Below are 12,418 nucleotides of genomic sequence, written 5' to 3' on the forward strand. Positions count from 1 at the left end.
CCTCTAACTAACAGAGCTGTAGCTTCCTGGTCTAAACCAAGCTGGGGTTACAAATTCAGCCTGTCAAAGGCTAGTGAGAACTTTGCAGCACTGTGGAGGAGAGCAATACCATAGTTTGATTTTATTTTTCAGACTTCCTTAGGGGCAGGTATTATTCTAAGAGATGATCATGCCACCCAAAGCAGATGTTTATTCAAATATCCTATCAACAAGATAATGAAAAATATTGTATAAATATAGTTCTAAGTATCAGGGACCAAATTATAGAATAGCTTGTGTTGGGAGGGACTTTAAAGGTCCTCCATTTCCAACCCCACTGCTATGGGCAAGGACACCTTCCACTGAGAGCCCAGCCTGGCCTTGAGCACTGCCAGGGGTGGGAGAGTCACAGCTTCCCTGGGTAACCTGTGCCAAGCCTCAGCAGTAAAGAATTTCATCCTGATACCTAATCTAAACCTACTCTCAGTCTGAAGCTTCACGCCCTTGTAAATAATCTCTATCTCTTCTTGTAGGCTCTTGTCAAGTACTGAAATGATACAATTAAGTCACCTTGAAGCCTTCTCTTTTCCAGGCTGAACAACCTCAAGAAGAGAGATCCTAATGAAAATAAAGAGTTCAATGTGCCAAACCTAACACCTCTAACCAAGCTCTTCAGAAATGAGCCACGTCCTTTCTTCCCTCTGCTTAAGGGAGTGAACATTCCCCTCCTCAGCTTGGATCATGTACTTTCAGGTCCAGTAAATTATTATAATAACTGAATTTGACCTTCTGCATAAGAAAGGCAGTGAAATGTCAGGAAAGGTGGGACAGCTCTGTAAGGGTCTAGGCTGTCACTGACATCCACAGAGATTGACTGAATGGTTCCTGAACAGCAACTCAGCTCTAATTGAGGCAGAAAGCCAGAGCTCAGTTCAGAAGCCTGAATGCAGAGGCTGGAGATGATCCAGTGGACCTCAGCCAGTGCAAGAGCTGGGGGAAAACCAAACTCCTCTCCTGCAGAGAGCTGCCTTGCCCTGCCTGCACAGCAAAGACACTCTGTGACCAACAGGGCCAGGCACCAATTTTTACCATGATTGCAGACCTTGTTCCCCATCAGCTACAGCAATATCCTAGTTTAGGCACCTCTCTTTGGCTTTTTATGTGGAACTATTTAGACTTATTCCCATTTAGCTGGGTTCTTAAGTCACACCTCTCACTGCAGCTCTAAGCACGATGCTTAATCCCTATTTAAATGGGGAAGGACAGCTTTTCTTCCTAAGAAATTACAACCAAAATCCTTCAAAAAAGATCTAAAAAAAAAAGGAATACAACCCCTAAAATAGATATTTATTTCTTTTTTAAAGGTTAATTTAATCTTCCAGTCACTGGACTCCAGTTGTGTCCCAGTGTGCTAGATTAAAAGGCCTTATTCTACCAGCAATATTCTTCTCCTGCTTTTGCATGAGAAGACTGTAAGCAAGTCACCTCCTAACCTTTTTTTTTTGTTAAGCTAAACAGAGAAGGTCACAGTTTTCAGTTACACTTAGCCTGTAACCTAGAAACCAAATTACCTGCCTAGAAACCTGTCTCAGTTAAGTACTTGAGAGCTATCAGATGAAGAGGCATTATGAAAGCGCTAAGTATTTAAAACTAGGGAAAATTACCTTTTTAATGACAGACTGTGACCCACAGATCTCGGTAGTCTCAGAGTACAAGAATGAAGCTGAGACACTGAAGTTATTTCCTGCTCTTAAATAAAAACCTGAACATTTCTGGGGCTGTACTGGAACAAGAGACACTCAACTCAGAGAATTAAATGCCTGCAGAGATCAGCCAGTCAATTACTTTACCTGTGTCTCTAAGTAAATGTTGCTTAGATTATTTTTATAATACTAACTTTTTTTTTAAAGCTCTGCAAGGTAAAACACTGGTAAGCACTCTGCATGCTCCTCAGAAGAAAACAAGCCTCAAAAATGTCAGCGCAGACACAGAAAAGTAAATTATGGAAAGCAGAAAAGGTTCAGGCGTACAATCAAGAGTATGACTACATAATGTGTGGATGGCAGGCACAAGCTGAGCTCTGAAAAACAGGAGTGTTTATCTCTGGCTCCATGTCACAAGCTAAGACATGATGATCTGGGGAGGCATGTTCTCATGACTCCTGATTGGAGCACTAACAAAAGCCTTGCACTGCCTACACCCTTCTCCAGGTTAGCCTGTCCCTTTTACCTGCCCACATACGCTCTGTGCCCGTGAAAAACATGTGATAATTCCATCAGCTGGGCCCAAAAATCAAAATTGCTTCACCTTGCTCTGACTGTGGACTTTAGGGTGGTCCCAGAGCATAACCACAGCTCAGCTCTCATGTGTGCTTGTATTCCATCTCAATAGAATCATCACAGGAGACTCCAGCCCAGAAGGGCTCTCAGGAGCTCATCCAGTGCAGCCCCTGCCTGAAGCAGGTTCAGCTCCAAGACCAAACAGGGGACTGTGCCCCCTTCCCCTGGATCTGCAACGTCACTGCTCATCCTGAGCTACAGCCAGCAAGACAAATTATGCTTCTCTGAATCAGGTAAGGCACAGATCTGTTCATTAAGCCTATGGAAGAGAGCCAGGGATAAAATATCAGATGACAGTAATTATTTTCAGGAAGCTGATACCGTTCTGAGAATCAGGACACCCTTGCTTTAGCCTATTTGATTTTACTTACAGGAGGGAGTTACCAAGGCTTCAGCCACTCCAAGCAGGATGTACTGAGGAGCCAAGTGGAAGCAAGGCATGGAGGAGACCAGGAGGAGCTCCTCGGAGAGAGTCTGCTCCACCTGAGGGAAGCGCTTGCGGTGGATTTCGGAGAAGCCAGCAGCCATCACGGAAAGAGCAGCAGATAAATGACCTACAACTGGGTGAAGGGCACAGAGCATTCACCAAGGCCATACTTACAGGACCATCCTGTCTTTAGCGTGCAGCAAACTCCTGAGAAATGCAAAAGAAGCTTCCTACCCCCACTCCAAATAATTTTTTCTGGACACGTCAACACAAATAAAGAGTGCTTGCTATGTACATAAGGCAAAAGGACAACAGCTCAGGACACACAAAATTTTCAGAGTCCACAAGGAAAACCTTCTCTGAAGACCAAAAATCACAAAGGAGAACTTTTTACTTTTTTTTTTTTTTTTTAAGACTGAGGGAGAAAAGGAGAAAAGAGAGAAGAGGCAAATGTTCTTCAGATAATACAAAAGAAAGGGTAGGAACAACACTACCAGGCAGCAGGAAATTCTTCCAAAACTCAGATGTGTTATAACTACTCCATACTTCACCCATTCCATAGAGGATATTAATAAAATACATTATTTTATATTTCTTGATCTTGATGGGATGAAATGGTTGTATCCTCTCAGAAAAAAAAAACCACAAAGAAAGCAAGGCTTCCAAGTCTCTGAACCTCAATTATCTATACTTGTGGTGGTTTGAGGTCCCATTGATTTTGACTGAAATTCTGATTTGCCAGCATTTCGAAGCTATAATGTGAGGAGAATTTGGTTGCTTTTGGCAGTTTTGGCTCAAATGCTTAGATCATGTTTTTCTTACCAAACCTTCATAACTGGCAATTGCTACACTTATTAGATTGGACATCAACAGCCAAAAGCTTCTGTTTCATATTATATTTATAACATATATATACTTTTGTCTTTTTTAGTGTCACTGTTTTTCAGCAGAGATTAAAAAAATCAAATAGTTAAATTGCCTTAGCCTTTCTGTGTTTCTTCCTCAGCACCAAACTCTCACACCCTTCTTCTAGCATTTTTCCTGTATGTTCACAACTTTAAATATCCTAACCTGAGCCTTGGAAGCTGTTTAGGCTCCTCTAGTGCTTAATGAGAATATCAATGAACTATTGCTTGAAAACTGATGACAGGAGGGAATTCAACAGCATTTTCTGGCCAATGCACCTTATTAAAGCCAGGTATGAAGCCCTCAAGGAGCTTCTTGTAGTCATCCAAAGCAAGAGTTCTCCTAGTGAAAAATTATGTTGGTACTGAAGAAACCTCCAGCAGTTCAGTACTCCTAACAGTGCAACCAGCTTGAAGCATTTTCCTTTCCTAAAAGCCGATACATTTCAGAAAAAGGAACCTCCGGATACCCAAAAATTTGAGCTTTTTTTTCCCCCCAAGACTTTAAGTGGCAGAGGAAGAAACCAAGAGCCTTGGAGGTACAGTTTTCATCTTTACTCTTCTCCCTTCAGTCCTCTTTAAAATGAGAGGCTTGGAATGATTGTCTGAGGCTTTGGTTTTACAGGAGAAAAAGTTGTTTTAGTAACATTTAGGGGTGATTCTGGGATAAGGTTCTTTATATTATCTAGAGACTGTAGTGGACTTTTATGAATAAACCAACAACTATAGAGTAACAGATTACAGTTTTTATGTAGACCCTTAATACAGAGCAACCAGGTATTTCAGTTGTCTATACGGTTCATCCTTGAAAACTGCTATTCTTAACATGCTGAAAATTTCCAGAAAACTACTTAAATTTCTCCTTCTTACAAGAGCTGAATTAAAATATAGTTATAGGCTGGCTTAACACCAACTGCCTATTTATACTTCCAATTTTGTTGCTGAAAATAATTGAGAACCTAATTAACTGTTGGCAAAAATATTGGCACTTAGAGGTGTACCATACTTGCAGGTGCAGTCATATACTTGGATATCTGAAGCCATTGCCTGTACTCACAGGTATTTTTATGCCTCAGGTAGTTTATCACCCCTAACAGGAGGCTATTTTGATAAATGAACCTATTAACAACAAACCACTGCATATATTCTACTGCTGTTCAACATAACAGGATAGAACATTAATACTAACTTGAAATTTCCACGGTTTAAAGGAAAATGATTATCTGAATGTGCTTTTTGTGTTTTAATGCAGATGTTATTTTAAAAACTAGGCTAATTGCAACCTGCTGTGTTATATGCTTCTGGTTTGTATAAAACTTAATAACACTCTTAATTAGGCTAATTTAGTCAGATTAATACCTCTGTGTGTGTCAGTACTCACTGTGCTGCCTGCCATGGGGCACTGAATTAATAGCAGCACACTGAGAAAATAGTGGTTTATAAATATTTTCATCTGAGGTTTGCAATGCAGACTGGAAGAAAAAAAAAAAGTGGGAAGTTTAGTGAGAATATCTATGAAAGGGAATAGTTTTAAGTGAATACAGAATGGAAGCTGCTTTACTGCTGGTACTACATGTAGCTGCCATCTGAAGGGTGTTGCAGTAGATCCCTTCAGATCCTTGAGCATAAGAGGTTTGGGGGTAATTAAAAAACAAATAAATAAAAGAAACCACATCAGTGCCAAGAGAAGGTGGCCTAACTCTTATTAAAGTTATCATGGCTTCTAGGTTATGAATTTCTCTGGAATAAGTGTCAGCCTACAACAGGGAAAACTTCCTTTTACCACTTCTGTGAGAAAGGGGTAACACTTCACCTTTGGAGATGATCTCTCACTGTGACTGGGGGTACAATAAGGATCTTAACAACGAAAACACTAAACACTTGAATATTTACCTCATATTAGACATTCTAAAGTAAATTAATTCTAATGAAAATAGTGCTGGGGAGGAAGGCTGTACCTTTCCAAGTAAGCTCCACCTGTGGAATATTCAGCCTGTTCAATGGGAAGAGCAGCCAGTGATGCACACCCATTTGTTTTGCATAGCATTCTGCATGTTTTCTTTTGCTCATCCATTCTCAACCAAAACCTTTTGCACATACAGAATTAGCCTAGATACTTTTATTTCATTTAGGATGCAGAGTCTGGAAGAAACTGTTCTAATGGTAATATATTTTCCTTCTTATGAGCTGCAGTCCTAACAATAATGCACTTACAGCATAAAAACCACAGAAAAACAAAGCCTTGATTCCCAACTGAGTTATCTGAATCCAAACTCATCATTTTGGGCAACAACATTTCTCCAGTATCAGAGAGCAACTAACTGAAGGGTTTTTTAATTTCTAAAAAAGAATCTGTAAAATTGTAAAATAACTTTGCAAAAGCTAATGGATAAAGAAACACATAGAAGGTAACCAAGTCAAAGTAATTCTCAGGCATGAATAGTTAATACTACTTCTCTCCAATACCCATTCCATAGGATGACCCCTAGTATTTGTGAGTGTGCCTCAAAATGTTTATTTTTAGAGGAGTCTGTCCTACACAAAACCTATACTTTTTTCTTACCATCTAGTAAGGGTTTCAGGACTGGTTTTTAAATATATTTCCTTTGAAAGACATTTACTTCTGAGCATCATCCCAAAACAAATCCATGTTAACATTTATAGTCAGGTATGATTGTTTAGGACCATCCACTATATTGAAATTTCTCTTTCAAAAACAGAAAGCTTATTAAAGCTGTATAAAATATTTTTTTTTTTTTTACATACCAATATAAATTGTTGGAGAATGTCCAGTGTCCTTGGAGCTAAAGAGCCAGGAGTTAATGCACTCCAAAATAGGAACAAGAATCAGTAGCGGCACGATGCTTATCACGTTCATCACTGCAACTGGCAAGACAAATCCACCAAAGTGCAAGTTGGAATTCATGGTTTGGAGATAATATCCTGAAGGAATCTGCATTGAAGGATAAAACCACAATACATGGGTAAGATTTCCACTATATTTGGAAACCTCTCCAAGTTTTTCCTTCTGAAGAAGTCACATTAAGTCAAATACCTGCTGGCAAAAAAGGAATAAACATTCATGAAGAAAGCCTTTCAGATAATGACAAGATTGTTCTCTGCCAGAACATAACATTTCCCTTTTATAAGATTTTCTCCTACATTTAACAAATTAAACAACAGTCTAAAAGTTTGTTTGATTACCCCTATTTAGAGCCATCAGCCACTATACTAAATAATTCCACCCAAAACTTCAGTCACTTCACCCAGATAGTGTTTAACAGATAAGAATCTTAAAATAGCAAAATGCAGAGTGATTTCATTTTAGAATTGCAAGACAGTGATTTTGAACTTATGATTGTGTGCTCCAGGTAGGAGCACTTCAAAAGCTACAGGGAATGAAGATTTGGGTACAGCCTTAGGACCAGCTTAATGCACCTCACAGTCAGTGCACCCATAGGGGGCTTCCTTTTACCTGGGGGAGCTGTTGAGTTTATCAAAGTGTAAAATCAGAATCCTGATGGCTTCTACAGATTTACAGATTTTTCAATGGGGTTTTTTGTTTGGGATTTTTTTGAGGAAACTTGATTAACTAATTTCATGTGCAGCAGGGAGCCATTGTCCACTGTATTTTGCACAGACTGGGAAACTCCAACTTGAGCAATTCATGACAGAACTCAACCTAGAACTGGTTTCCTTACTCTGTTTCTACTGAGCTCTGGATTCCTGCAGCATCCTGCACACTCTTCAATATGATCAGTGATTTCAAACCCAGGAAGAATAGTGATGCTTTATAGCTGTCCAAAAATCAATCTATAGTTGTTAACTGAGATCATGTAGGGTTTCTCATCAGTGGTTAGAGTCAACCCTACCCACTTTTGACTCTGTTCAGTGCTCAAGAATTACTCAAATGCTAGCTCTTCACAAAAGTATTTTTCACCTACCTTCACCTCCAAATGGAAAAATAAATTATAAAAGGGGGAATAAACAGCAACAGAACTAAGTATGTTTAGAACTGAGTCAAATTTTGTTTGTTCCTTCTTTCCAATGCCTGTTGCAAATAGGAATTTATTTCTTAATAGGAATTAAAATATCATCAGCATGAATCACAGGCCCTGAAAGCTGTTAACTTAATATGAAGAAAATGCTATTAATCTTTACAAAAAAGATACTGATCTATGAGTTTGTTGAAGAGCCTTAAACTTCTTGGAAATTCTGCCAAAGGATTAACTTCTTTCAGCAATGGAAAGACATCTGTATTTTCTAGATAAATACTTTATAATCAACTTGATAAATGATAATATCTCTAATTTTCATGTGGTCACTAATGCATAACCTTGGTCATGTATGTGTGGTTTTGGATGAGGGTTTTTTTTGTTTGTTTGTTTTGGGATTTTTTTGTGCGTTTGTATTGGGACACACAAGACAGATGATGGACTTTGGACCTGGTTAGCATTAGAGATTTGATAACAGGATGTCTTGGCAAGAAAAAACAGTTATGAAGATTGCAAGAAGATTAAGCCAGACCGACTTACTGGAAAAAGAAAATGACATTAACCTCTGCAAGCAAGAGATGTTGTAATATGTATAAGTTTGTTCATGTGATGATTAACTCAATCTTTGTAGTAAAACATTATTAGCTTTCCTAAAATACTATGTAAGCATTTGTACTTCACAATAAATTTGTATTCTTTGACCATGTCAAAGTCTTCTCATCTCTCCAATTGATGACACTTTTGGGGGGAAGGGAGGAATTGGAGAGAAAGGAGGAGAAAGAATGAGGCAAATGGAAGGAACATGGAATGATGGCATGAGGAAGTGTCAGTGAAGCAGTATATGACACATATTTGTAAGAATTTCCTTAAGCAGCATTTTAACATCAATGACTAAAATGAATTTCTGAGCTGGCTCAAACTCATCATTCCAGTCACCTTCAACTCCAGGATCATCCAGACAAAAAGGAATCTCAAGGAATTGTGTCAGTTTAAGGAGCTTCTTGAGACCTTTATATTTGTATCAGACACATCTGCTCAGGACAGCCTGACAGGGTGGCTGTGAAAGGACTGGAAACCCACCCACTTCCACTGAAGGTACAGCAGCCACAAAAACCTAAACTGTAGGAGAAATATGTAACCAAAACAGCAAATAAAGATTTGCTACCTCCCCCCAAAAGTGAGGGAACACATTGGCAAACTACATTTTTCACGAACACTGAGACCAAGTCTCAGTATTGGTAACTGTGACATGGCACCACGAGGAGAGCAGGACTCTCACACAAGATAGCTCAGCCATTATAAAGGTTCCAAGATAGCAGGCACTCACACAAGCTTCTTAGTGAGTCTTGACCAAGTAAATTCTCATTATTTGAGGAGATCAGAGGCTACAGCAAGGTATATTCTTAGGCTATTACAGCTACTTTACAAGGCTGCTCAGCTGGCAAAGCACCAGTCAGAAAAACACACCAAGAAAGATGGTGCTAAACACACTCCAGTATGGTATTTTCTGGGGTTCCCTTCGAAGACAAGGTAAAAGGATTGAATCTGCCTCCATGTTCTTAGAAGGCTAATTTAGGATTTTATGATATTATATTAAAGAATACTTAACTAGACTATACTAAACTATACTAAAGAATACAGAAAGGATACAGACAGAAGGCTCAAAGATAATAACGAAAAAACTCATGGCTTTGCAGAGTCTCAACACACAGCCTGACTGTGATTGGTCATTAAGTCAAAACAATTCACATGAAACCAATCAAACATGCACCTGTTGGATAAACAATGTCCAAACCACATTCCAAAGCAGCAAAACACTGGAGAAGCAAATCAGATAATTATTGTTTTCATTTTTCTCCAAGGCTTCTCAGGAGAAGAACCCTGGTGAAGGGATTTTTCCAGAAAATATGATGGTGACACGCCAGAGCCTATTTCAAGATTCTTGTTCAAAAGCTGTGTACCCACCTGCATAATGCACGTTCTGTAGAGAATCTGGAAAGTGAACAGGGGGAAGAGTCTGGCCAGTGACTTTGTGCCCTCCACCTGAGTCTCAGAGTAGTGCCCACCGTGGTTTTCCTTGGCATGGTCCAGCCAGCTGGCCACGGCTGTGCCGAGGTAGCGGTAGCGCACGCAGCACGTCTTCAGGGCACTAAAAATCACCCCAAAAGTCGTCAGCAGGGAACTGTCTGCAAACAATCAGAGAAGTTAGACACGCATAAACATTGATATGTTTTTACCTGCTGTCAAGATGAACATCAGCCAAGACAAAACCCTTTGGGAGGGAAATTACAAACTGATATATTCATCTTTATGTCTTCTTGCAGAAGGGAAAGGTAATAACTCTGGATTTGTTTTGAAATATTCTCTTTTGAAGCCAGTTGGTTCACAACCCAGTTGTTACAGAAGCAATCCTGTCCAACAGCCATGGAGAAGAGTTCCTTTTATTACCAGTTATTTAGCACACCACAATGTGTTTCTCTAGTTGAGCAGGTAAAAAACAAAAGAAATTAATACTTTCTTTCCATTTATTGAACATCTATTGAATGCCTGCTGAAGTCTGGTAACAAGGGAAGGGCAATAATGAAGTGAGAAGGAAAAAGTTTAAAAAATAGTTGAAGACTTAAGAGAATTTTCATGGATGAATTTCAAGGCCAGAATTATCATCTCAGGTCTTCCAAGTAGCATGCAGGACAAAAGAGGGGTTTCCACTCTAGTACTTGGCATATTAAAACTTATTGACTGCTTACTGGGTTCAGGAATTGCCAGCTTGTTTCTCAGATGAAATAAATGTAGAATGAGCACAAAACTGTTAGCTTCAGGCTTGGAAATGCAGGTTCATTTACCTTTGGCAAATTGCCATCCATACAAATGGGGGTTGTGGCACTTCTATGTTTTCTGAGTGCTAAAGCACTACAATAAATTGGGTATCTATAAATAAATACTTTCCAAAACCCAAAATGAACTAAGATTGCAGAATGAAAAGGTCTTCCTACTATCTCTGCTGTGGAAATGATTTTCTAGAAATATCCATTGGCACCTACTGGAAGCACTTACTTTGAATTACTAAGTAAGGGTATTTTATTAGACGACTAATATTTAAAACTCACTGGCTGAGTGGAATTAACCTGCAGAATGTTGTCACCATAAAATAAAATCTGAAATAGCATATCAAAACCTGAAAACAGAGTTGGTAGAGTTTTTATTGTTGTGTAGGACTGTACTTGGCACCTATCCTCACGACTCATTGCAAGTGATGTTTAAGTTTCAGACCTAGATTATTTTATGAGCAAATCTGAAGATTAAAAGAAAAAAAAGTGCAGAATTCCAGAGTGAACTGACTAAGAAGTTAACCACAAAATAAGTGGGACTTGGGGCTCTTCTCAAAGCAGAGTTAGTTTCAGAAGTAAATAAAAGACAACAGAAAATCTGGTATTAGCTCAATTCATTGGCAGAGTTTGTAATGAGACATTAAGTCAGAGAAACATTGTTTTGCTTTGCACTGGAGATAGGACATTGACAAAAAGAGAAGAAGCAGTAATGGGGTGATACTGCTCTGCAAGGGTTTGAACCCAGTCAGGTTTGAACTCAGAAGATGCACCGAGTGCCCCATGATGAGCCCAGCAGAGTCAATAAAACAGCAGCCTGGCTGTGTCCTGGCTCATCTGACCTGGTCTCCAAGATGGTCATGACCCTCTCCTTTCCTTTGGAAGGGGTTGATAAAAGGTCATGAAATGTGACAAGACCAATTCCACCAGCAGCAGGCAGATTACATCCCTTCCTGCGCAGCCAAAGGCTGTGGCACATGCCCTGACATGACAGAAAACAACCATGAGTTTACCAGAGACTGCTTCCCACTTTTACAGCCTACCTGGAATCTCCAGAGGATGGATAGAATTTCTCACATGCAGATTTTGGAGGGCTAAACCCTAAGGATCTACCACCAAACAGGGCAGAGTTACAGAAAAAATAGTTCAGATATGCAAATCTAATTCTTCTGTGAAAGTAATCTCTGAAGTTGTTTCCTAAGAGAGAGCTGCCTCTTACCTGTTTTAGGTTTGTAAATCATTTCACCCCGAACCATGTGAATTGTGATCATAGCCATAAGCCCAGACACAAATGGGATAAGAAAGCCAAGGTTCCTGGCCACGGACTGCTGGATGTAAGAAATGCTGACAAAGACCACTGCTGAATTCAAGTTAACCAGCCAATGAAACCTGGAAAACACAGACAAGAGAGAGAAAAGTGGAGAGGTTGAATAATATAAAAGCTTTTACAGAAGATTAAAACATCCAATTAAAGGCATGGTTAAGTATAGTAATCATGGACAGCATCAGTACCATGCACACATTAGCACAGCAATTAAAACAGATTTTCACTCAAATGTCTCAGCTCCAAGAGGTATATGATTAAAGTAAGTGTACTAAGGCAGCAGAGCTGAACAAATTATCAGTCTGGTACTGGAAATATTCTTGTGGGTGACATTAATTAAATACATCAACATTTACCATTTACACATTTAATATCTGGTAACAAGATTTGCGTATGAAATATCATCCAATCATATGCTTCAAGATTAAGAGAAATGTCTTAATGCCACCACCCTTTGGTTAAGAAATATTAAATGTTAAAAAATGCAAGAAATATTAAAATTTGATTTATCAGCTATTAGTTGCAAAGCTCAGCTTGAATTTTTGTTGGCTTCTGGAACATCTTGATAAGGATTTTCCCCACCATAATTTTCTCTGAGACTAATTTGTAGTAGAGGTGCTTCCC

The 12,418-nt window shown here is 39.2% G+C and overlaps 1 protein-coding gene across 6 annotated transcripts in view; it reads right to left on the reverse strand.

Annotated features, from left to right (window-relative positions):
* The window catches only part of SLC15A5 (solute carrier family 15 member 5), a 34,888-nt gene that overhangs the window by 14,898 nt on the left and 7,572 nt on the right, over nucleotides 1-12,418 (reverse strand). For 4 of the 6 annotated variants that reach the window (XR_010362850.1, XM_064421366.1, XM_064421367.1 and 1 more), the window contains exons 4-7: nucleotides 11,690-11,859; nucleotides 9,611-9,831; nucleotides 6,417-6,603; nucleotides 2,690-2,878 (exon numbers count right to left, since the gene is read on the reverse strand). Coding sequence is in view for 5 of the 6 variants with exons in the window: in XM_064421366.1 (XP_064277436.1) it covers nucleotides 2,690-2,878; nucleotides 6,417-6,603; nucleotides 9,611-9,831; nucleotides 11,690-11,859 (767 nt within the window). In the remaining variant the exon portion in view is untranslated. The remainder of the gene's footprint in view (nucleotides 1-2,689; nucleotides 2,879-6,416; nucleotides 6,604-9,610; nucleotides 9,832-11,689; nucleotides 11,860-12,418) is intronic. The other 2 variants (XM_064421370.1, XM_064421369.1) reach the window with 1 other exon arrangement.

The sequence above is a fragment of the Passer domesticus genome, chromosome 5, assembly GCF_036417665.1.
Source record: "Passer domesticus isolate bPasDom1 chromosome 5, bPasDom1.hap1, whole genome shotgun sequence".
NCBI lineage: Eukaryota > Metazoa > Chordata > Aves > Passeriformes > Passeridae > Passer > Passer domesticus.